This window comes from Ammodytes marinus (genome assembly GCF_949987685.1).
Source record: "Ammodytes marinus genome assembly, chromosome: 13".
In the NCBI taxonomy this organism is placed as follows: Eukaryota; Metazoa; Chordata; class Actinopteri; order Uranoscopiformes; family Ammodytidae; genus Ammodytes; species Ammodytes marinus.
In genome coordinates this window covers 14,692,417-14,714,060 of record NC_137217.1, presented here as the reverse complement: position 1 = coordinate 14,714,060, position 21,644 = coordinate 14,692,417, and the positions used below count along the sequence as shown (strand labels likewise).

The 21,644-nt window shown below is 38.8% G+C and overlaps 1 protein-coding gene across 1 annotated transcript in view; it reads left to right on the top strand.

The window, feature by feature from the left end:
- mtbp (MDM2 binding protein) overlaps positions 1–21,120 on the top strand; it is a 30,310-nt gene extending 9,190 nt beyond the window's left edge. The window contains exons 9-23 of the mRNA XM_080039110.1: positions 3,352–3,446; positions 3,912–3,978; positions 4,187–4,304; positions 4,820–4,999; positions 6,716–6,829; positions 11,248–11,418; positions 14,867–14,960; positions 15,558–15,716; positions 16,342–16,437; positions 16,544–16,807; positions 17,451–17,614; positions 18,289–18,392; positions 20,125–20,238; positions 20,851–20,916; positions 21,005–21,120. Of these exons, the coding sequence (XP_079895236.1) occupies positions 3,352–3,446; positions 3,912–3,978; positions 4,187–4,304; positions 4,820–4,999; positions 6,716–6,829; positions 11,248–11,418; positions 14,867–14,960; positions 15,558–15,716; positions 16,342–16,437; positions 16,544–16,807; positions 17,451–17,614; positions 18,289–18,392; positions 20,125–20,238; positions 20,851–20,916; positions 21,005–21,043 (1,845 nt within the window). The 3' untranslated portion in view covers positions 21,044–21,120. The remainder of the gene's footprint in view (positions 1–3,351; positions 3,447–3,911; positions 3,979–4,186; positions 4,305–4,819; positions 5,000–6,715; positions 6,830–11,247; positions 11,419–14,866; positions 14,961–15,557; positions 15,717–16,341; positions 16,438–16,543; positions 16,808–17,450; positions 17,615–18,288; positions 18,393–20,124; positions 20,239–20,850; positions 20,917–21,004) is intronic.
- The last annotated feature ends 524 nt before the right edge of the window (positions 21,121–21,644 follow it).

The following is a 21,644-nucleotide window of genomic DNA, read 5'->3' as shown; positions in this document are numbered from 1 at the left end:
GGGGCAAGAACTGCTCCTTTAACCCCCAGTTCAAGCCCACATCGTACCTCCTAGCTAGAGAGTTGAATGAGCCGCTCACAGTCCCATCTCCTAATGATTTCTGGTGGCTTGAAGGAGATGAGTTCAAAAGGGGCACTTCCTGGTTGCCCTTAAATAACATTGAGGAGCCTGTGACAGAAGGACCATCAGTCACACAAATTAAATGTATTTTATCTGCCAAATGAGTGGCGACCTCTTGTACCTCTGATGACCTCGTAGCCAGGAACGCTTTTCAAATATAGATTTATCATCTCATCAAGCAAAGCCATTGCCCACAGGTTTAACTGATCTATATGCTGCAGTCATATGTTACTTCCTATATTTTCATCTCTTTTCCAGCCATTTTTCATCAGTTTATATAGTTTGTAGGGCCATCTCATCTTCCTTTGGCATTAACTTTTTTTTTTGCAAAGTTGCATCTTTCACTATTTAATTTTTAGTCTGACCTTTTTTGTCAGATTTCCAAATTCTTTAATGACGCGACTAGAGAGTTATTTGTGCTGAGGTGATATGAATCACTTGAGTCTTAATAAATCCGTTTTTATACAGACCACTATGTTCTATAGTTTTCAACAGATGGAAAATGGAGATAAATAGTTTCCAGAGGCCATGTTGATGTCTACACGTCAACACAAACTATAGTTTACATTACAATGATAATAAAATTAAGGAAAAAAACAGCAAATCTTCACACACAGTACGCACTTGCAAGTATAGCAGCTTGCAAGGAGATATTTTGACGACAAGTGATTTTGTAAACGGCTTAATTTTTCAAACTTTAGTCTTGGTAATAATTAAGTGTTTACCCACTGTTCTGGTTGCCACTGCAACATCCACCAAGTCAGAGATAAATAACATTTGCAGAGCTTTTGTAATAGCAATAAAAGTAATAAAGACCATAGATGACATGCAATGGTTCTAATCTGAGTATGTCCACTTTTCTTAGGAGATGCACTCTGATTGTTTATTTGTATTGCGAGTGTGCTCTTGTTGAGACAAGGTCTTCTATAACAATTGGTATTGCATTGTTCTCTAATGAGTTTTCTTGTGTTGATTAATATCCATAACAACAAAACCCCAGAGGAGCAGCGCCCAAGATTGTGTCCTAATAAGGGGTTCACACACACACACACACACACACACACACACACACACACACACACACACACACACACACACACACACACACACAAGACAATCAGTTGAGAGGATGTCTGTTCACATTATAGAAATACTGAAAGAATCATTACTACCTCTTCAGGTGAGAGTAGTGGATGTTTTAAGTTTTATATTGTTTAGTATGTGTGTTGTTTGTATATTAACGATTGTCTGCTTGTGTGATTGATGTCTGGAAACTTTGTGTGTGTGATCTCATCAGATCCCTGTACAGAGAGAAGCAGATGGCGGTGTTTGTCTTGGCACATAATTGAAAAAAAAAAAAAAAAAAGAACCGTGAACATTATAACTATCACATCTCTACTGGGATAAGTGACTGTACAATGACTTGCACGCACACGCCCAATCTAAACATTGTTCAGAGAGGAACTATTAGTCTTCATCACTGTCGGGAGTAACTGTTGTAATAATTACACCGTGCACACACACAGGGAGACCAAATTGTGCTGTCTGAGCCCCAAACCCAAAGTTTCTTTTGGAGAGCAAGTGATGAAGTGAAACTGGAGAGCATAAGAAATGTAGTTATAAAGGCAACTATACATCCAGTCAGTACAATTTCAAGGATACAGAGGAAATTCCTATCTATAGTGTCGATGGCACTTTTTTATTCTTCTTAGATGATTTTATTGATAGGCAATGTTTCACACAGATGCAGCATATTTAAGTGTTGACATTTTGAGTGTCCTTTTTAAAACCGCCTCAACCTTGTTGTTCAAGGAAGGGAAGCGACTTCACATGGCATCTTTTTGTGGGATAGAAAAAGTCTCCTGGCCAAAAAAATCTGCATTCAAACACTTCCCCCTCTCTTTTAAACACTTCAACACGCAGTAAAAGTCATCAGTTGCTTACATTGGGAAAGTTCCTTAGTTTTTTGTCAGCCGCAATACTGTACTTTTTGATGTGATGTCTAATCTGCAGAGGGCCACATGAGAAACACAAATAAGCACTTATGTACAGGATTCTCCTGACCTGAGGGTGACACATTACAGTGTAACACAATTAATGATTAATTATGTTTTTGTAGGCATGGAAATAATTATGTAATATTTCTGTATTATTTGTGAATATGTAGCCAGTGTTGGTCATTGAAGTGTCTTCCCAGCATTCTCTTGAATGTGGATAACTGTGTGATAAATGCTCAGCTATTCACAAGGGATGCACACTGGGCAGGATTACAGCAATATGTGTACAATAAATTATGACATGTAGTGTTTCTGTTAAGAAAAGAAAACATAACTCAACAAAAAAAGTTTTTGGAGGTTTTGAAGTAATTACTTGAATCAGCCACATTAATTCATAAATATAGTAACCTAAGACATATTCAATTTTAGACCATTACTAAGCAAGGTTTCAAGCAAAGAGGGTAATTAGATATCAGAGGTCTTAATGATCTGATCCCTTCCTCAGTCCACCGCATTAGTCATTCTCTTCAGTCGTGAAAAAGGGAGTAATACACTTTCCCAACTTGATAGTAAAACTGCGAATTTGACCTGACTTCATTAAAATCTACTCTGAATGTGTAGGAGTGTTATCAGAAGTAGGTCGACACTTCATTCTTTGTACTGGATCAATAAATGATGAGTTTGAGACTTGAGGCTTTTCTTGGAGTTCTTGTTATTTTTATGTGTAAGCAAATGGCCTGTTTTTTCACGTGACAAATGATTTATTTATATTTTATGGATTGATTTCCTTACAACATAATGAGCTCATTAGATAAGTAGGACAGCTGCATCCTGTGTAGTGAAGGCCTGGGTTTACATGTGATCTACATTGTGTGGAATTCCTGATAGGGACAGAACATAAGTGTGTCAATTCATTTATCAATCGGTCAACAGAAACAGAATTAAACAATTTCAATAATTCACCATTTTTAAAGTAGTTTTTATGGTTCTGGCTTCTCAAGTGTGAGGCTTTGCTGCTTTTCTCAGTTTTTCTTTGTTTAATATTGTACATTTCAAGTTATTATCATATAAGATGTGACATTTTATTAACTAATCAAAGAATAACAATCAAACCAATAAATTGCAAGCAGCCCAACTGTTTAATTGTAAAGTTAACAAGTGTGTGTAAGTGCTCTGACTCTGTTTCTAAAGTTTTTTTTCCTCTTCTTTTCCTCTGTCTCTTCTGTGTTTGCAGGTCTTCCAATACTATGCATCTGTCCTAGATTTAGTTCAGCTGGTCGATCTGTCGGACCTGCCCAGCTTTCTGATGTCCAGCACCCAGTTTGAACTGTATCCTTTTCCCCGAAGGGAGTTTGTGTGTGTGTGTGTGTGTGTGTGTGTGTGTGTGTGTGTGTGTGTGTGTGTGTGTGTGTGTGTGTGTGTGTGTGTGTGTGTGTGTGTGTGTGTGTGTGTGTGTGTGTGTGTGTGTGTGTGTGTGTGTGTGTGTGTGTGTGTGTGTGTGTGTGTGTGTGTGTGTGTGTGTGTGTGTGTGTGTGTGTGTGTGTGTGTGTGTGTGTTTCTTGGGAATCAACTATAGCCTATGTTCAAACTTCACAATAGTAATAATAACATGTAGGATTATCTGCATTAAAATAAAAACTTGATTCTTTATTCAAACATGGATTTTAATACGCTAGAGATGAATAAAGATTATACAATGCAACTTTTACTGTTTGTACTGCAATCCCATTGGAAAAGGTGGTTCGTAACATCTTCTCCTCAATATTGTTATTTGCCTTCAACCCCAACAAACAGAAGCCTTTCTGGGAAGTCGATGAAAGCTAAACTACTGTTGGATCAGCTGAGGTCACTGCGTGGAAAGGTATCGGGCCATTAATACACACAAACACGCACATATTGGAAAGAAATCTACCATAGAAGTGTGTCATTTCCCATGAAGTAAATAAGTAAATGAATGCGTTCACACATTTCTGTTTAGTACAAACATACATGACATACAGTGGAATATGTGTACAAGACTAGAGGAGGGATTGTGTGTATGCTCATCTTTTGTGTGTGTGTATCTCCAGGTTGGAGCGTTGTTCAGCCTGAACTGTATAATCACTCCCGTTGCCCAGCCCGCAGCCAGCCAACTCAGCTCACAGCGCTGGAGAGAGTCTATAGCCAGGAGACCAAAGTCTTTACTTGGTAAGACTGTTTTATTCTTTAATTATTTTCAAGTCCCTTTCATTGCCTCCTTAAATAGGTTACCGTTTGGCATCAGCAAAGAGGAGCCGAATTACCGTCCGTGGGGATAGTTGGGATATAAAGTGGTTACTAGGACTTCACTGATGCAGATGATAAAGCCTTCCGTTGGGAGGGAAGACTTGGAAGCGGGACTAAATACATTTGGGAAACACTCCTTGACAAAATCAGAATAGACAAGATGTAACTGAAATGAGCGTAAATTGGATTGCTGTTGTAAATGTAAAGAATAAAAAGGATGATTGATTAGGAGAGATCGGAACCACTTAAATACACAGCGTATGATACATTAAGTCGATGTATTGGGAAAAAAAAATTAATCTAAAATGGCATATTAATTCATGCAAATATTTTCAAACAAGTTTGTAAAACATGAAATAGTTAAAATGACTCTACAGTTATTAGAGTCATTTGGATGTAAAGTATGGATGTAATCTCTGCCCTTCTGTTCCTTGTAGTGCCTGACGTAGAGGTTAAAGGTGAGAGTGTGCAATACTTCCTGTTGGTCCAAGGCTCAGAAGATGTCGGGTGTGGAGGCTGCAGGGTCAGGATGTTGCACTCAGAAAGTCAAATAAATGGAGCAGCTGCCATGGCAACTGTCTCCGGGTTGCTGAGAGTGAAGTCTCTATCGTCATCAGGTATATTATGTTGTCATGTCCGTAGAGGTGTGTGTGTGTGTGTGTGTGTGTGTGCGTGCCACTGTCACTTTGATTTTCAAAAACCTTTTACTAACGCAGCACCTTGGACCTGACAATCTGTGTGAGAGAATATCAATGAGATGGACACAAACCTTTATATAACTCTTGGTTCTCTGGTAGATGGATAGGAGATGCTGTATTTCTGTTTTAGAAATCTACAATTCCCTAAGTGCTTTAGGGGATGTGAACAGGAAATATAATGTTGCCCTGGAGCCAGTGGCTTATCTGTGGAATACAACGTCAGCCCTGTTTTTTTTTTATTATTTTTATTAATATTATTTTTAATTCTTTGTTTGTTTACATTTTGGAGAATTGAAATTAATAAAAAAAAATAGCTGAATAAGCGACTAGCTGTTCCTGTTTCTTAATGTGAACACGTTTGACAGACAACTGTCACTGGATTACTGTCATACTGAGGTATACTATTAGGCTATTTTATTTTTTATTTTTACTTTTTACTTCTGCTTTGGCACTATTACACATCTGACCATTTCACCTCACACACTATCTTTGCCTCATGTCTCTCTTGTCTAACACTTAAAAAATCCTCTGTTGTACTGCAATCAAATTTAAAGAGCTCCTTGATCAGCATTTGGAGATTTGGGAACATCTGGCAGCAATTTCTTTTCTGCAAATTTCTAAAGAAAAGCTCCTCAGCTCGATTGGTGTCGAGGACCCTTATGGCCTCATGGACAGACGTTGAGGGGTTTCCATTGTTCATCCAGCTAGCCTGTCTTTAAAAAATACATTTACACGGAAAGGAGAGGTAGAGGCGGAATGGAGTGAATGTATAGAGGGATGAACTGGGAGGATGATTGAACAGAAACCTTGGCTGTTTATGACCCAGCAGAAGGACAGACACATGAATCTCAGCCTGTTTGTTTTGCTAAACGAAAAGCTTTTTTCCTGATTAAAAGTCTATCATTGTACTTGGGCTCTATATTTTATTCAGCAGACCCACTGCTGTGTTTCCTTGCGAGAGTTCCCGCTGCTTTTAACCTTCAGGAGACATTTTTGAAGTCCTTTTAAATGCAGAGCAGGTCAATCAAAGGGGCCCCAACTGATGCAATAACACAGTGAACACAATGCAGTTTTTACTAGAAATCAAAGTCCTAAAATGCACACCCAAGAGTCTTTGCACCTGAACAAAAGCATGAAATACTCCATATAACTTTTTGGCCTGGTTTCTGGGTAACATTCTTGTCTCTTTTTTTCCAACAAATGGGTTACAAATTAAATTAATCAAGCAGTGTATTTGGACAGCAATCTTAGGTTTATATTTTTTCCTCATGACACCTGCAAATAGAAAATTTTATTCTTCTCTTCGGTTGTCTACTTTTAATATTTGTTTTTAGAAAAGGTAAATAAAAGGTATCAAATTTGTTTTAAGGTAAAATGGAAAGTTGAGAGAGAAGCTGGAAAAAAAATAGATGACCACGTATAGCAAAACCATGTTTGGCTTCCTCTTTCTTATCCACTCAATATTTAAAGTTGTTTTTCTGTAAAATCAATGGAGTGTCCTTCTGTTTTGCACCGATTCCCATGAGAAAAATATCCAAATGTTCTATGAGTTCTGCTACACTGTTGAGGTTTGCAAATTATCTTAAATCATTATCTCTTTTTCCTTTTATTCACTGCTTATCTGTGTTTGAGCAGGAGGAGCTGTAGGCAACATACTTGGCTCTCTGCCCTTACTCCAAGGAGATGGCCTGCTGAAGATAGAGAAGAAGGTGACCAAGGTCCAGACCCTGGTACTTAAAGAATATCTCAGTAAGTACAACTTTCAAAGTGTCCCTGAAATCTAAAATACACCCTAGAATGTACATCAGTGATTCTTAAGTAGTGGGACAAAACAGGGTGCAATGTTGAAAAAATACAAACCCTATGTTTAGGCAAATTAAATTACATGTATGTATCCAACATATACTAAGCTACTGAGCTAAGGTTTGACACAACCTCCCAGCTTTTGTCCTTTTTATCAAAATGGGATTTTTACCTTGCCATTCCTTGTTTTGTGTCAACACCATCAGACACCATTAAACACAAATAGATTTTCCCTCAATTTATGCTAGACCCATGAGATGTATAGTGATCACAAATATTCACCAAAACTAAAAATATTGGTAACACTTTATAATAACTATCCGTTGTAACTCGTTAATAGATCATTAGTAAACTCTTAATTAATGATTATTAATGATTTGTTAAGTGTTTGTTAGCAGTTTGTTAAGGATTTATAACAATGGTAGATAGTTAATAGCTTAATAATTGAATCAGTTCATCTGGGAGGTAATCCGAGATACCGACGAGGCTGAAATAGGCTATAGACTATACACAGTGCATGGGCAACTAAGGGCAGCCCCATTTTCAAATATTTTTAAATAAACTCAATACACACTTTGCATGCCATGGACTTGAACGTGACGTGATCAGTTAATCTCGGGTTACCTCCCAGATGAACTGATTCAATTATTAAACTATTAACTATCTACCATTGTTTAATTAAGAGTTTACTAATGATCTATTAACGAGTTACAACGGATAGTTATTATAAAGTGTTACCAAAATATTTTCAAAATGTATATGAATATAATTTTTTTTTATATCTGACGGTGTTGACATATTTAACGTTTCTTAAACAGAACAAATAGAGTTTTTCTAGTAGCCATTTGGTTTTTCTGTTGATGATAGGTGCTAGTATGAACTACTTCAGGAAAATAAAATGATTGAAACATTTCAAACAACTTCTTCAGAAATTGTAAGTCGGTGTTGACGTATCATGGTTGTGACGCAGGACTTTCAAGATTTGTAATGTAAAATATTCTAAAACTACAACACTTATCAGAGTCTGTCTGACTCTGCAGAGGTAGAATGTGACAAGAGGTCCTTGATAGTGACAGCTGGCCCTTATTTTGCCTGATTTTATTACATTTTAATGGATTGTCTGACGGTGGTGACAAAAAGTGTCCCACCACTTAGAAACCTTATAAAACATGAATGTGTTTTTATTGCTATGAGAGATTATTTAGTGTTGCTTTTGATGAAAAAGCTCTTTTTAATCATTAAAGTACATTTTTAATAGGTTTTATTGCATGTGAATGATTGAACCCTTCTCTGTGGACACACTGTTTTGGACGTCGTGAGAAGATCTATATAGAAGATATATTTGACATAATAATGATAAAATAAAATTTAAGGTGATAATTGCGCTCCAGACATTCTATTTTTAATCCCTAATAACATCTACAATTTTAAATATTTTTTACTTAAACATAACAGCAGTTAACATTGGAAGACAGCCTTTTGTCCCGCTTCTCAAGAATCACTGATATGTAATGTATATACAATAGTTCTGTAAAAAAACTGGTTAGGGAGTTTTTTGGGAACATATTTTTTTACAAAACACACACATTTTTATTTACCTGTCTAATAACTGTTGCGCGTCTTCTCTTCAGGAACAATGTTTGAAAATAAAAACCTTTTTTTCCACTTCATGTAAACTTCAAGAAAGACACACGCATGCATAAACCCATTTGACCGTGCACCCTGTTCAGCAAATTCTTTTAATGTGTGATGGGGATTATTTAAGAAGGATTTGTTGCCTTCATGTTGCTAACCTTTTCCTGACCCTTAAAATGGCTGCTGGCTCACCCCTTCCTCCAAAAATAGTCCTTTTTACCATCTCATCATCTTTAAGTTATCCAGATTGACGCAACCACTCTGGCCTAATATTAAGTCTTAATTGGATTATGCGATCAAAAACACACACTTTGCAAAAGTCATGGATCGGAGAACACATCGTTCCATTTGCGTCATGGCTAATCTCCTCAAAAATGTGTAGTAGAAACTACAACATAAATCATCTCTTTTGGAAAAAAATTATTTGGGCTCAGAGAACTTGTCGATTTAGCTATCGATTTAGTTATAATAACTTGTTTATCTTTGGAGTTTACAATGCTGGTCGGATAAAAGGAGACATTTGAATACATCATCTTGGGCTCTGGGAAATTAAATTTTCCAAATTTTCCAACATTTTATATCAAATGGATGCAAGGTATGTACAGTGCCTTCAATAAGTATTCAGGCCACTTCATCCTTGCACATTTTGATACTAGATGCAATTAGAAATGCATCGATACTCAATTAAGCATAATGACGAAGGGAACACATGTCTTTCAGAGTTTTTGCTAATTTATTAAAAAACTGAAACTGAAATCCCTCATTTACATAAGTAGGCATATTCAGACCCTTTGCTGTGGCTCTTCAAATGGTGGTCAGGTGCTTATGCTGGCTAATTATCCTTGAGAAGCGTCTTGAACTTGATTGGAGTCCAACTGTGGAAAAGTGAATTTACGACCTTTCAGCAGGACTCCATCAATCAGACCTTTAGACTGCTTACAGTTTGTCTGGTGGCATTTGAAGGATATTGAGAGCATGATGGAAAATACTGTATTTTCTGATGAGAAAATTGTACTCTTTTGGAAGACCTCCAAGCACTTGGTCTGGCTAACACCAAGCACTGCTCATTACCTGGCTAATACCATCCATAGAGTGAAGCATGGTGGTGTCAACATCATGCTATGGGCACAGACAGGGAAACTTGTCAGAAATGAGGGAAGACAGACTGAAAGGTCTTTTTCAGAAAATCTGCTCCACAGCACAGGCTTCCTCAGACTAGGGCTACGGTTCACCTTTCAGCTCAAGAATGACTCGCGTACAGCCAAGACAACACTGGAGTGACTTTGGGACATGCCAACTGATTTTGAAAAGCCTAGCCAAAGCTCAGACTTGAATCCCATAGAAATCTGTGTGGAGGGACCTGAAGATGGCAGTTCACAGGTACCTCCCATCCAATATGGTAGAGTTAGAGAGAATATGCCTGGAAAATGGGAAAAACTTAACAAATCCGTGTGCAAAGCCTGTTTGGGACTGAATGCTCAAACCTGTAATGCCAGAGGGGCTTCTACAAAGTAATGAAATAAGGGTCTGCAAACGTACTTAAATATTTCATTTTTGGGATTTTTACTAAATTGGCAAAGATTTCTCAAACTGTTTTGACTTTGAAATGGGGTATTGCGGAGTGTAGATTTATGGGCAATTCATCCATTTTAAATTACATCTACAACACTACAGTGTGCAAGAAGTGAATGGGTCTGGATAATTTCTGAAGCCACTGAATGAACTCAGAGCTTCCAGAACTGTCATCAGCTCAAACTCTCAGCTCTCTTCAGCTCTCCGCACAGGCTGGTGCATATACTGTTGAAATATCATTATATTTTACAGACACCCAAAATGTCCCTTGGTAGGCAAAGATAGTCAAACACCAGTGGAGTGGAGCGAGATTAAAGGAAGTGGAGTGAAATTCTTCAGACTTGAGGAGAAGCAATATGGCTGCTCTTTGAAAAAGGCCATGAGCAGAATGAAGAGTTCTGCCACACCACAGAGACCTTAATGAAATTCATCACAGTATATTCTGACTTCATTAAATTGGGAAAAGGCATGTACTTATGAGTTGCAAAAGTTAGAAGTACTCTTGGAAGTTTTGCTGATTATTTGAAGTGTCTGTGTTTTCGTGTTTCTGTTGTAAGCTGTCTGTGTGATGCAAGCTGATGCATTGGCTTACAAAGGATATTAATTATAACTCTCAGCCTTTTCTAATGTAGTGGGAATATGTTTTATTTGTCCTATCACACCCATGTACTTAAAGATCTAGTGAAGTTTAAAACTCAACATATATTTTTTTGCAAACTACAGCAAATACATTTATTGGGACAATTAAATAGTTTTTCTTTTACATTTTAATAATTTAAATAGTGGACTATGATTCTTGACTGTATAAATAAATACAATTTCTGAATATATGAAGAATAAGATCTTTCAAGATCAGTCAACTTAAATTAATTCTGGTACATAAGGTTCAGAGTGTGGGTTTCAATTAATGTTATTGCTCAGCCTTACATTACTGCTACCGGGGGGACTACCAACATGTATATTATAATTACTCAGTGCTGCTTTGAAACAGAAAATAATAAATTAATACTCTCCTTTATCCGTGCGACAAATCCACTATCAACCCACCCAACCATGGTCCTCCATGGTTTTGCTTAGTTGAACTAGTTTGCCAGTGAGCCAAAAACTTAACTTGAGATGTTACTAAAATGAACCCCAGCCTTTGTTTGTGTGTCCAGGACAGAAAGAAGAAGAAGAACCGGCCTCATCCTCAATACCTGCCAATGACTTGAGGGTCATTCTGTGTCTGGCCAGGGAGCAGTATCTGAAGATGATTGACTCCACTCTGCCCTCTGCTGCCACCTGTCACCTGACAGACCAGCCAGAGAGTATGGCCACCAAGAACTCTGGTATGGACAAAGAGAGTGACAAAAAGCCATCTAATGCCTGTTTGACAAATGCTACATTCACAACATTTCAGCTGAATTGGAATAACTGGAAAAACTGCCTTCAATACGTCATGGGAGCATTCAAGCTTATTATTCCAAGATGGTTACTTTTTAATTACTTTTTCTTCTATTAGTATGTAATCATGCCATTTTACCACCAGTGTGTTGAACTTTTTTGGGTCTTAAATGCCAAGGTGGAATATCATCATTGTCAGAATTTCCTGATGTATCCGGAAGCTGACATGAAAGAAAACAGCTGCTTGTAATTACAAGCCCGATTGATATGACTTGAATACTTCAAAATCCAATAGCTATGTTGAAAACCATTACATTAAACAATACTATGACACAGACGGAAGCAATCACCTGCTGTTTTCTCACTAACATAACCATTGGTATGTGCCAAAAGATGTAAGGGAGCCCTGACTATGATACCTAGTACCAGATTGTACTCAAATGATTTAATTTACAAATATTAATTGGCCTTAGATTCTAATCTAGAAATACATAGAATTTGTTGACCCACTCACTAAAACGCATATTCTGACTTGCCCTGGAGTGTTGCGCAGCATTGCATCATTAGTATTCACTTCAGACACATTCCTAGGAGGAGTATTTTAAGGAAACGGCTAATAATACTCAAATGAATTGTAAGCAATAAAATGAGACCCAACTTGCAGCAAGGGCATAATGTGCACAGTGACTGTAACTGTTTTTTTAAATGTTGCTGTGGGGCTAATATACCTGCATGTCAAGCAGGTTCTGCATATTGGTGGTCATAATATGTATTGTATAATTATAGGATACTTTTAATATAATAGACGGGAATAGACTAACACTTTTTACCAGGAATAGTAGTACTTGTCCAATGCCATAAAATAGACACATAATGGCCTTGTATTTCCGTCTATCCTCCTGAGTTCAGTACCATTTACATAGAGTATGTCAAAATCACCAGGAACTCACGTAAATGATTTATTCAAATTTCTTTAGAGCTGTGCCACTGAGCTTCAGAAACAGTGGTGTCAGGTGTAAACATGCAGGGAGACATGCAAAATCAGGTAATTTTACTCCATAATTCCTGCCCACTCATCTTCCCTGGAGATGGGCGATGTCGTTTACAGAAACGGACAGCTACTGGAGTCCATTAGGAACGTCTTTTTGCATTTGTGTATCTGCAGCGCCTAAAGGTGGAAATGACTTGTGTGGGCTGTCAAACCGCTGGCGGAGCGCTTCAGTCAATCCATATAATACCCTTACCACCTCGGAGCTATTGCTGTGCATGAAACCCCCTCATCTCGTAGGCAAACCTGCTGTATCATTCATCACTTTTCCGTCCACCTTGAGATAACAAACAGTCTTCCTGTCCAAACATAAGAAAAGCGCTGATGGAGTGGGGATGTTGTGGATGCTGAGATTTCATTTTTCCGGTTTCAATCTGCCAAGAGGTCAGCAACTAACCTGGCTCAAGTGGAAGTATGACTAACTCTTGCAATACATCACATAGGACGTGGTTTCCATGTTGCCTTCTGTACTTGGTCATTTCTGAACTGTTTCAGGATATAATGTTAGCTTTCTAACCAAGTTTTCCTGGCAGCAATAAACTCTTTACTTCAAGCTCCTGTAAATGCTTATCCATCAGCATTTTAAAAACTACTTTAATTTGATTGATTTCAGAAAAATAAAGCCTTATAATATTTACACAACCAAGGATCTCCCTATTCATACATGAAGGCTCGTTTAGAAGTTGAAAACTGATTTGGAGGCACAGTGTACTTTTGAGTTTGTAGTTACTTCTTGATGTGACGCACCCTATCTCGGTTTTGAAGAGGAGTTTGTCGGTTAGTCAGTTTTTCAACCACTGGCACTTTTTTCAACCAGTGCTTGAAATTCTCTGTGTTTTTTTTAAATCTTTTTATTGAGCGATTCAATCTCACAAATATTCCACTTATACATTCAGGGCTACTTTTTGTGGCCATTACAATTGTGCAATGTGCATATAAAATTGTAATCATCATGAAATAAAATTGTATAGTAAGCACAAAAGTAATAGGGGAAGGTGGGGTGATTTGTGCAACTTTTTACTCAAAGTGATTTTAAAGTGAGGCCTTGACAGTTATGTCTCCAACTCAAATATGTACATATATTTCAGGATGTTGTGCATCCCTGGCAATAAAAACTTTGGATCTGGAATAAACTGTTTAAGAAATATAGCTTTCGGAAAAAAGTTGTCTTGTCGCACAAATCACCCCACTACGTGGGGTGATTTGTGCGTCATTGTGTCACAATGACAAAGTCACCATCATCATCTTTCTGGCCATCTGAACTCTCATCAGTGGTGTCGTTAAGTGGAATTGAGATGTCACTCTCTCCTGAGCTACTGTAGACTATCACTTTCTTTTGGTGACCAGCGTATACAGCCATGCCACTGGCACAACTCTCAGAAATGTACTTTGCACTAGTTGCTCCGTGCTTGTGGAACCAACTGCCACCTGACAAATGTGATTCCCCCTACATTTCTGCCTTTAAATCAAGGCTCAAAACCCATATGTACACCCTGGTGTTTCCTCCCCATTAACCTCTGCACTACTTACTTACCTCTGCACTACTATCTGTGTTTATGTGGATGTATGGGCTTTACGTCTTTTATTTTGGTTATTGTTATTTTACCTTCATTGTTTACCTACTGAATGCACTATGTACAGCACTTTGGACAGTGCAAACTGTCATAAATGTGCTTTTATAAATACATTTTACTTACTTACTTACTTATAACTCACCCAGGCCCTTGCGCACAAATCACCCCATCCCCAGAATTTTGGATAATAGGCATGATGCAGCAATTTAGGGTTGACATTGTGCTAACTATATAGACTCAAAGTGTAGCATACCAAAGCACTAAAACATGTGTCAAATGTTTTCAAACGTGTCTATAATTGTTCAGACACAATAATCAAAAAACCTTGATCATGGAAATTTTACTTTGAAAGGCAAAACACAGTTTTTTGAGCTTAAATGTGCTTATATCTTATTCCTTGTGTCTCCCTTCTTTACAGGATGAGTCAAATGGATGGCTCTTCTTAAATATGTGGTCACATTTCCAATTTCTTCCACGGTTTTCTAGAAACAAGGGGTTTTGCAACTTCCAAAATGCACAAATCACCCCACCTTCCCCTATATAAAAAAGACAAAACTAAATGTTAAACTACTACATATGAGTGAACCTACAAAATGATAAATACAAAGAGAAGGAAATAACAACAGTTACATATGAAAAAGAAAAACAAATCTCTTGTCCCACCCTCCCTTAATTTCCCAGCTACGAAATTATCTTTCCAAATTTTTCGAATTTCCAAATGAATCTATGGGAGCGATGACTCAGAAGGCCCTTGTTGTTTTGTACTCTTAGGTTTTCAGAAGGTTTCCCACCTGCTGTCAGACTGGCCTGAGAGGAGTGTCCTCCACAACATAGAGAACCTTCAGAGGAGACGCCAGAGGAGGAGGTGAATTAGATTTAAATATTCAAGATAACTCTGTGTTCTTAAAGGTCACATATTATGCTAAATGCCCTTTTTACATGTGTTCTAACATATCCATGGGTCCACGGTGTGCCTAGAGACTGCCAAAATATTTAAAAAAATAACACTCTCCTTTTCTCACTCTCCCCCTTTCTGAAACCACCACCCCTCCCCCACCCAATATACTCCAGTCAGAATGCTCCCCTTTTCTGACCTCACAAACTGGAAAGCCAGAAGCTTCCACTGTGCAGCCCACACCCCTATTTCTTATTGGTCCACAGCCCTGACAGACAGAGGGCGAGTCGTATCTGGCTTCGCTTCCGGACAGGGGGCGGGGGGAGCTCAAAGATTGTCTATTTACGAGGGGAGCTGCAGCTCTTTTTAAAAAAATAGGCCATTGTGAGATTAGCTGAACATCAGCATAGTACAATAAATTATCTGAAAGTTTTTTTCAGCAAACAATTAAAGAAAAACGTATTACGGACCACTAAGATCATATAATATGGTGTATAATAGAACCGAAAAGTGTATAATATGGGAGCTTTAATGTTCTTTATTTGATCCAGTTTGTGTGTTTTTAAGATTGAGTATGTTAGGCCAAGGTTCCAGTGACAGTCTGCTGGGTCCCAAAGACAGTCAAAGGGCTTCCCCTGCTTTATTGGATGCCAGAGAACTTCTGAAACACTTCACAGCTGATGGCCAGCCGACCTATGAGCTCCAACCACTGGCTATCAACAGAAGGTAGGTTCAGCCATCCGTTTAGGTTCCATTTGGACTAGTTACTTGACATGAAGCTCCCAGAACTGGATTTTTTCTAAGTGAGCAATGACTGAAGCTTGAAATACATTTACTTTAACTAGGCCTTCACACAGGCAGGCATAAAGAGACAAAGATATAAACAGAGACTGCCACAGAATCAGGCAGACACAGGCTGCCTGAGAGTGGCAGACACAACATCGTTATGATACAGGACAAATGTCACACCACTGAAATATTCCATGTAACTGGAGTAAGTTAATCAGTATCTATAGTGTTTTTTTATGACTGCTCCAAAAGACAAACACTTAATGAACCCATAATGAGGATTTGATTATGATAATTTGTCTGCTATAGCGAGCTTGCAACCTCTGTAGAAAAATTGAGAAGGGTTGCACAAAACATAATTCTAGAGCGAAGCAGTCAGCAGCTACTGTTAATAATTATGTCAGGCCAAACTGTCTGCGCCTTTTTTATTAGTGACATTTGTATTTGTGATATATGAAGAGGCTTAAAAACATGTTCTTTGACAACCTGTTGATTTGTTTCTCCTTTCTCTCCCCATCCCCTCCACCCCAACTCTCTTCCACATTCTCTTTCTGTTCAACAGTAATAATGTGTTTCAGTTGTCACCAGACCTTTCTCCCCGGAGAGTCTGCCAGTTGCCCTTCAGCGAAGCCTCAGTTTCTCATTACCATGGCATAGAGTAAGTCCCTACCAACTATACAGTAACTTCTTTGCTAAAATAACTCGCATTTTTTTTCTTTACTTCTATAATTTTTTTTTAAACTTGATAACGTTTGTTTGTCTAGGTTCTGCCTGGACAATCAGCGGTCCATGGACAGGGACCGGGCCTTTGTGAGACTCCAGTCACGTCTGATCCGCTATGAGACCCAGACCACCTGCTCCAAGGAGCCCTGTGCCCTCCCCTTCGCCCTAAGCCCCGCCCCTTCCCCTGCTGTGATGTCAGAACCAGGAAGTGTGCCTGACGGAGAGACCCTGCAGAACGCCGATGTGGCACGACTCAAGCGCAGTTCGCGGGACACGGAGGTCATCGGGGGCTATCCTCGCAAAAGGTATGATGATGCTGGTGCATGTTAGCCTGGCTCCGCCCGCCTACCTACTTCCGCTCAAATTTCATTTTCCCTTCAGTAGTCAGTCTGGGGGTGCGGGGAATTTCTCAGTTTTCTCAGGAAAATCTACAGCCGTCCAATCAGCGAACAGAGCGAGTGGCTGAGAATGATGACGTCGAAGTCGCGCTCCAGTTTCAGTTGAATGCTGCGTTCCTTTATACTCGTAACTCGGAGATTTCCGACTTGGTAGTTCCGAGTTCCTACCTGTCTGTGTTCCAGTGCATCTGCTCGCGAAAGTATGGACGCCGACAACCTTTCTCGTCCAAATAACTAAACGTTAGGCTCTAGCAAGTTACCGTTGCCAGGTACCGGTAGATCCATAGACCACAATATGTAGTGAAGTCGGAAATTTCCGATTTCCCTGTTCAACTGGAATGCACCGTCAGAAGCCGGCTCATGACACACGTGACAACCAAATGTTATGCGATTGGTTGGCTAATCCAGAGTGGCACTGGGCAGATCCAATAGTTTTAAACTTCAACAGACACCCATATCGGTGCATATGTTGAAGGGTACATCATGGGGTACTGCTCCGTGGAATGTCCTTAATTTTTTGTGTCTTTGCGTGATTGTCGGATGTATCCAGGCTGGTGAAGTCGGAGAGCAGCGACTCCCTCTGTTCTCAGAGCAGTGGCAGCAGTGGGACACACCCCGCCGTTAGGTCTCTGCGACAACAGCCCAGCAGATCCCTGTCCAACTTTTCCACCATTAACCCGTCTTTGTCTTCAGCAGCAACACGATCGTCTTCAGGTAAACAAAAAACACTCAACCTTTAAAAAAAAGTGCACAGGTGATCGAATTCAAAAATGCATGAAACACCTGTAACTGGTTCTGTTCCCTTGTTTTCCAATCAACCTTCTATTGTCCATGAATTCAACATGATGTTGTGTGTATGGAGTTGGGCAAGAAGGTGGGCTGAGAAGAAAACGATTGATCTGGGAAATTGAATTACACTTCTAACATTTATTATTCATCAACTCTCCATATGGTCATAAATATAATAATATTCTTTATATATAAGAGGGTTAAAATGTAATGTGAAATGTGATTGATACATCCGAAAACTGCACATAAAGCTATCCAATTATCACCTACAGATCCTTTCAAATAAGATAGGATTTACAAATGATCTTATTTCAGCCCTTACAACATGCTTTACAGAAACAGATCCTACTTTTGTTTTTAACAAATTCTAGTTGTACTGCAAATGGTGAGAAATTCTGAAGACCTGTAAAAGTACTTAACAAATAAATGGACTATTGTAGCAGTGATTCACATCAAATGATATAAACATACTTCTCTAGTTGTATATTCTGATTATTGTCTTTTTTGTCAAAGTTTTTGTCAGTCTTTTTCTGTTCAGCCATATGTGAGGGTTATGCACTGCCATGATGGTATTGCCTTTTTGTTCATTTGCTGCCCAGGTTTGGTGACTCTTCCCTCTGCTGACACAACTAAACCTCAACAGCATCAAGGACAAACGGAGGACAAAAGTGCCAAAGAGTCGCGCTCTCAGAAACACAACAGGGTGAGTGTGTGTGTGTCTTATTTTAGAAGGGTATAATGAAGGTAGAAGGGTTTAATGGTATAAAAGCGGATTTTAGTCACTTGCTGGCATGCACTTTGATAGCAGACATTGACCATAAAGGCACAATACTGCACTTATTATACCTACTGCTATAGTTGGTGATTAACGTTGAAATGTCAGCTTATTGAAAAAATTACTTTTCTTCAGAAACCTCACACCCTGTTTGCTTTGGATTGAAAAAAAAGAAAGTGGAAAAAAAATACCCAAATGTAATTTGTTAGGCTCAGAAAATGAAATGCCCTTTACGTTTTCCCCATGTTGTTTATGCCGTTTGAAGTCTTCTTTCTTTCCTCTACAACATTACATCTCAGTGCTCCAGAAGGTCCACAAGCTAATGCTAGCATTGCCTAAGTTTCTAGAGCTGCAAAGATAAGGAGCCTGGTTTGCTGGCCAATCGACCTCTGTCCTAAATAAAACTGCTTTTAAGGCAGGAGCACTGTGCCATCTGAAAACAACCCTGGCTGGGTTTCACCGCAGTATATAATAAAGCTGTCATACTAGCTCACAACTACTCATGGTGACGTACTTATTGTTCCTCATCCCATCAGTCTTACTATTAGTACATTTTTAGCAATGTTACCACACTCAAACAGGATCGCAATAACTACTTTATTGAGTAAAATGTTATCATAACTGACAGAAGCAATGGCCAGGATAAATAAAAACCCATGTTGTGCTTAATCATTGGTTTTCCCTGTAGTCTTCATATTATACTGATAACAATTACATTTTTATACTAACATCGAAAAACAACTGAACATGTTTATCCTCTTACTTGCCAACAACTTTACACATTTTAACACAGTGGCAGACAGACGCTCACTAAAAACACACTTGCAGTCCTTCTACTACAAATGAGGGTTGCGCTGCAGCTCCGGCAAAGATAAATGTTTAACGTTTTGCATGTGATCACTGTGAATGTGTGGGCTGCATTATAATGCCACCGCAGAAGCTCTTAACCAGCTATACCATTATCATATCACCTGCTGCCTGACTACACACACACACACACACACACACACTCACTCACTCTTGTCTGTGACATATTTGTGTGCAATGACAGAAGCACACTCCTGCATAACGTTTTCCTCTGTCCCGCGTGCAGCTTACAATCTGCATCCCGTCCTTGACTTGTTCTGATTTGTGATTTACTATCCAAACAGGCTTATCCTCCAAACCCGAGCATAGGAAAGAACAGTTGGCCCCATTCAGAAATAATGATAGCAGTTTATTCGGGACATAGATTAAAAGCTGTCTTTTTTTCTGCTCCTCATGAGACCGACTGGCACCAATGATTCCCTACAATAATATGTTGTGTTTCTACAGAACAGTCACTGTGACAAGATTAAAGGCACATCCATTTATTTCAGGAATGTGTTTTTTTTCCCCCTGTCGACGATGCCACTTAGATATTTGGATGTTTGCACCTGCGTGCCCTCAAATTGAATGATAAGGTAACTCTGTGCAAGGACGCCCACCCCCCACCCCCCACCCCCAAAACGGGACATGTTGACATCCCTTTCTTTCTTTAAAACGGGAGCCGTTCTAAAATTAGTCTCTCTGAACCGGGTTAGTGTCGGGTGGTTGGGGGAATAAACACGGCGAGGTTTCATGTTTTTACATTTTTGCTAATATTAGAATTGTGTGCATGTGTTTTTCATGGTGTCCTCAGATGCTGCTGGAGGTAGTAGCTAAAACCATCAAACACCATGGGATCAGTGCAGAGCACGAGTGCTTTAAGGCCTGCAGCAAAAGACTGTTTGATATCTCCAAATTCTACCTCAAGGTTAGTCATTTTACTGCCCACGCACAGTCCTGCACTGTCCTCTCTCTGTTTGTATAACTCTATGTATGCAGGTCCATTTCTGCAATTTTGACCATATGCCGTGTTTTGTTTTTGATCCTTGCAAACAAATTAGCAGGATAATGGGAACAGTTTGAAGACACCATTTGTCTCTTTTGCTATTTTTTTGCCAAAACCCACAATTTCATCTAGCGTTTGTGCCTTCTTGTAAATTGTAATCAGGTGTTTTTATTTGACTCTCTTTATCAATAGTTTGCTTGCTTGCCAACTGCAAAATAAACCTGGAGAAAAATGCAGTTTCCTTAATGGACAGCTGTCTTCTTTCGGCTGCATACAGTTTGTTCCAGTGATGTGTGCTGTAGATTTCATGTGTTTGATTTTGAATATGGAGAAAAAAATACTCCCATATGTGTTGTATGTAAAATCTTAATCTGACAAATTATCCATTAAATCCCCTTTCCCGTTAAAATGTGTTCGGCCGTGACCTAAAATGTTTGGTATTTATGAGTAAAGCTCACGTTAGAATAGCTTACTTACTTGAATACTTACTATGTCTGTATGTGTGATCCGCCTGCTTCCATTGCTCCATCTCAGGATCTTACAACGTCTCGGGGTTTGCACGACGAGATGAAGAAGGCCGCCAGCAGCAATGTTAAACAGGTGAGGCCAGCGAACACCAAAGGCTCTCCTCTTTCTCTAGTCACTTCTTAACCTAAATGTTCTAAAAGGTTATTTTCTGTTATTGCAGGTCATCAACTGGGTGGTGGAGAAGACATCAAAGAAGTGAATTCTGAAAAATTAGTTGGGGGGAAAAAAAAACATTTTCTGTCGCACATTTATAAGTATGTTTATTTATTTTTTTACACCTTCCTGATCTGTTTTTAATTTTTACATTCAAGTAATTATTTTATTTAATTTCCTTGTTCCTTAGGGGATCTTACATTGCATAAATATTTCAGATATATTGTGTTCTTCCTCTGCTTGAGAGCTTTAAAACTGAAAAACAATATCACTCCAAGACTCAATCGACATAGGGACATGTTGGGTTCAGGTTATGTTTGTCTTTTTTAGCTGTCGCATGATTTTAAATCTTTCCCCACGTGTTCATTTTGTTTCTAAATACGATTATAATTTTATGGCTTTATAATTGTACATATTTTATCTTTGTGTTTCAAATTTTACTGTTTGTAACACAATAAACTGTTTATGAATCTTATCTTGTGCATGGTGTCACCTCTTGATTACAACCTCAGCTGGTGGGAAAGTGTGTGTGTGTGTGTGTGTGTGTGTGTGTGTGTGTGTGTGTGTGTGTGTGTGTGTGTGTGTGTGTGTGTGTGTGTGTGTGTGTGTGTGTGTGTGTGTGTGTGTGTGTGTGTGTGTGTGTGTGT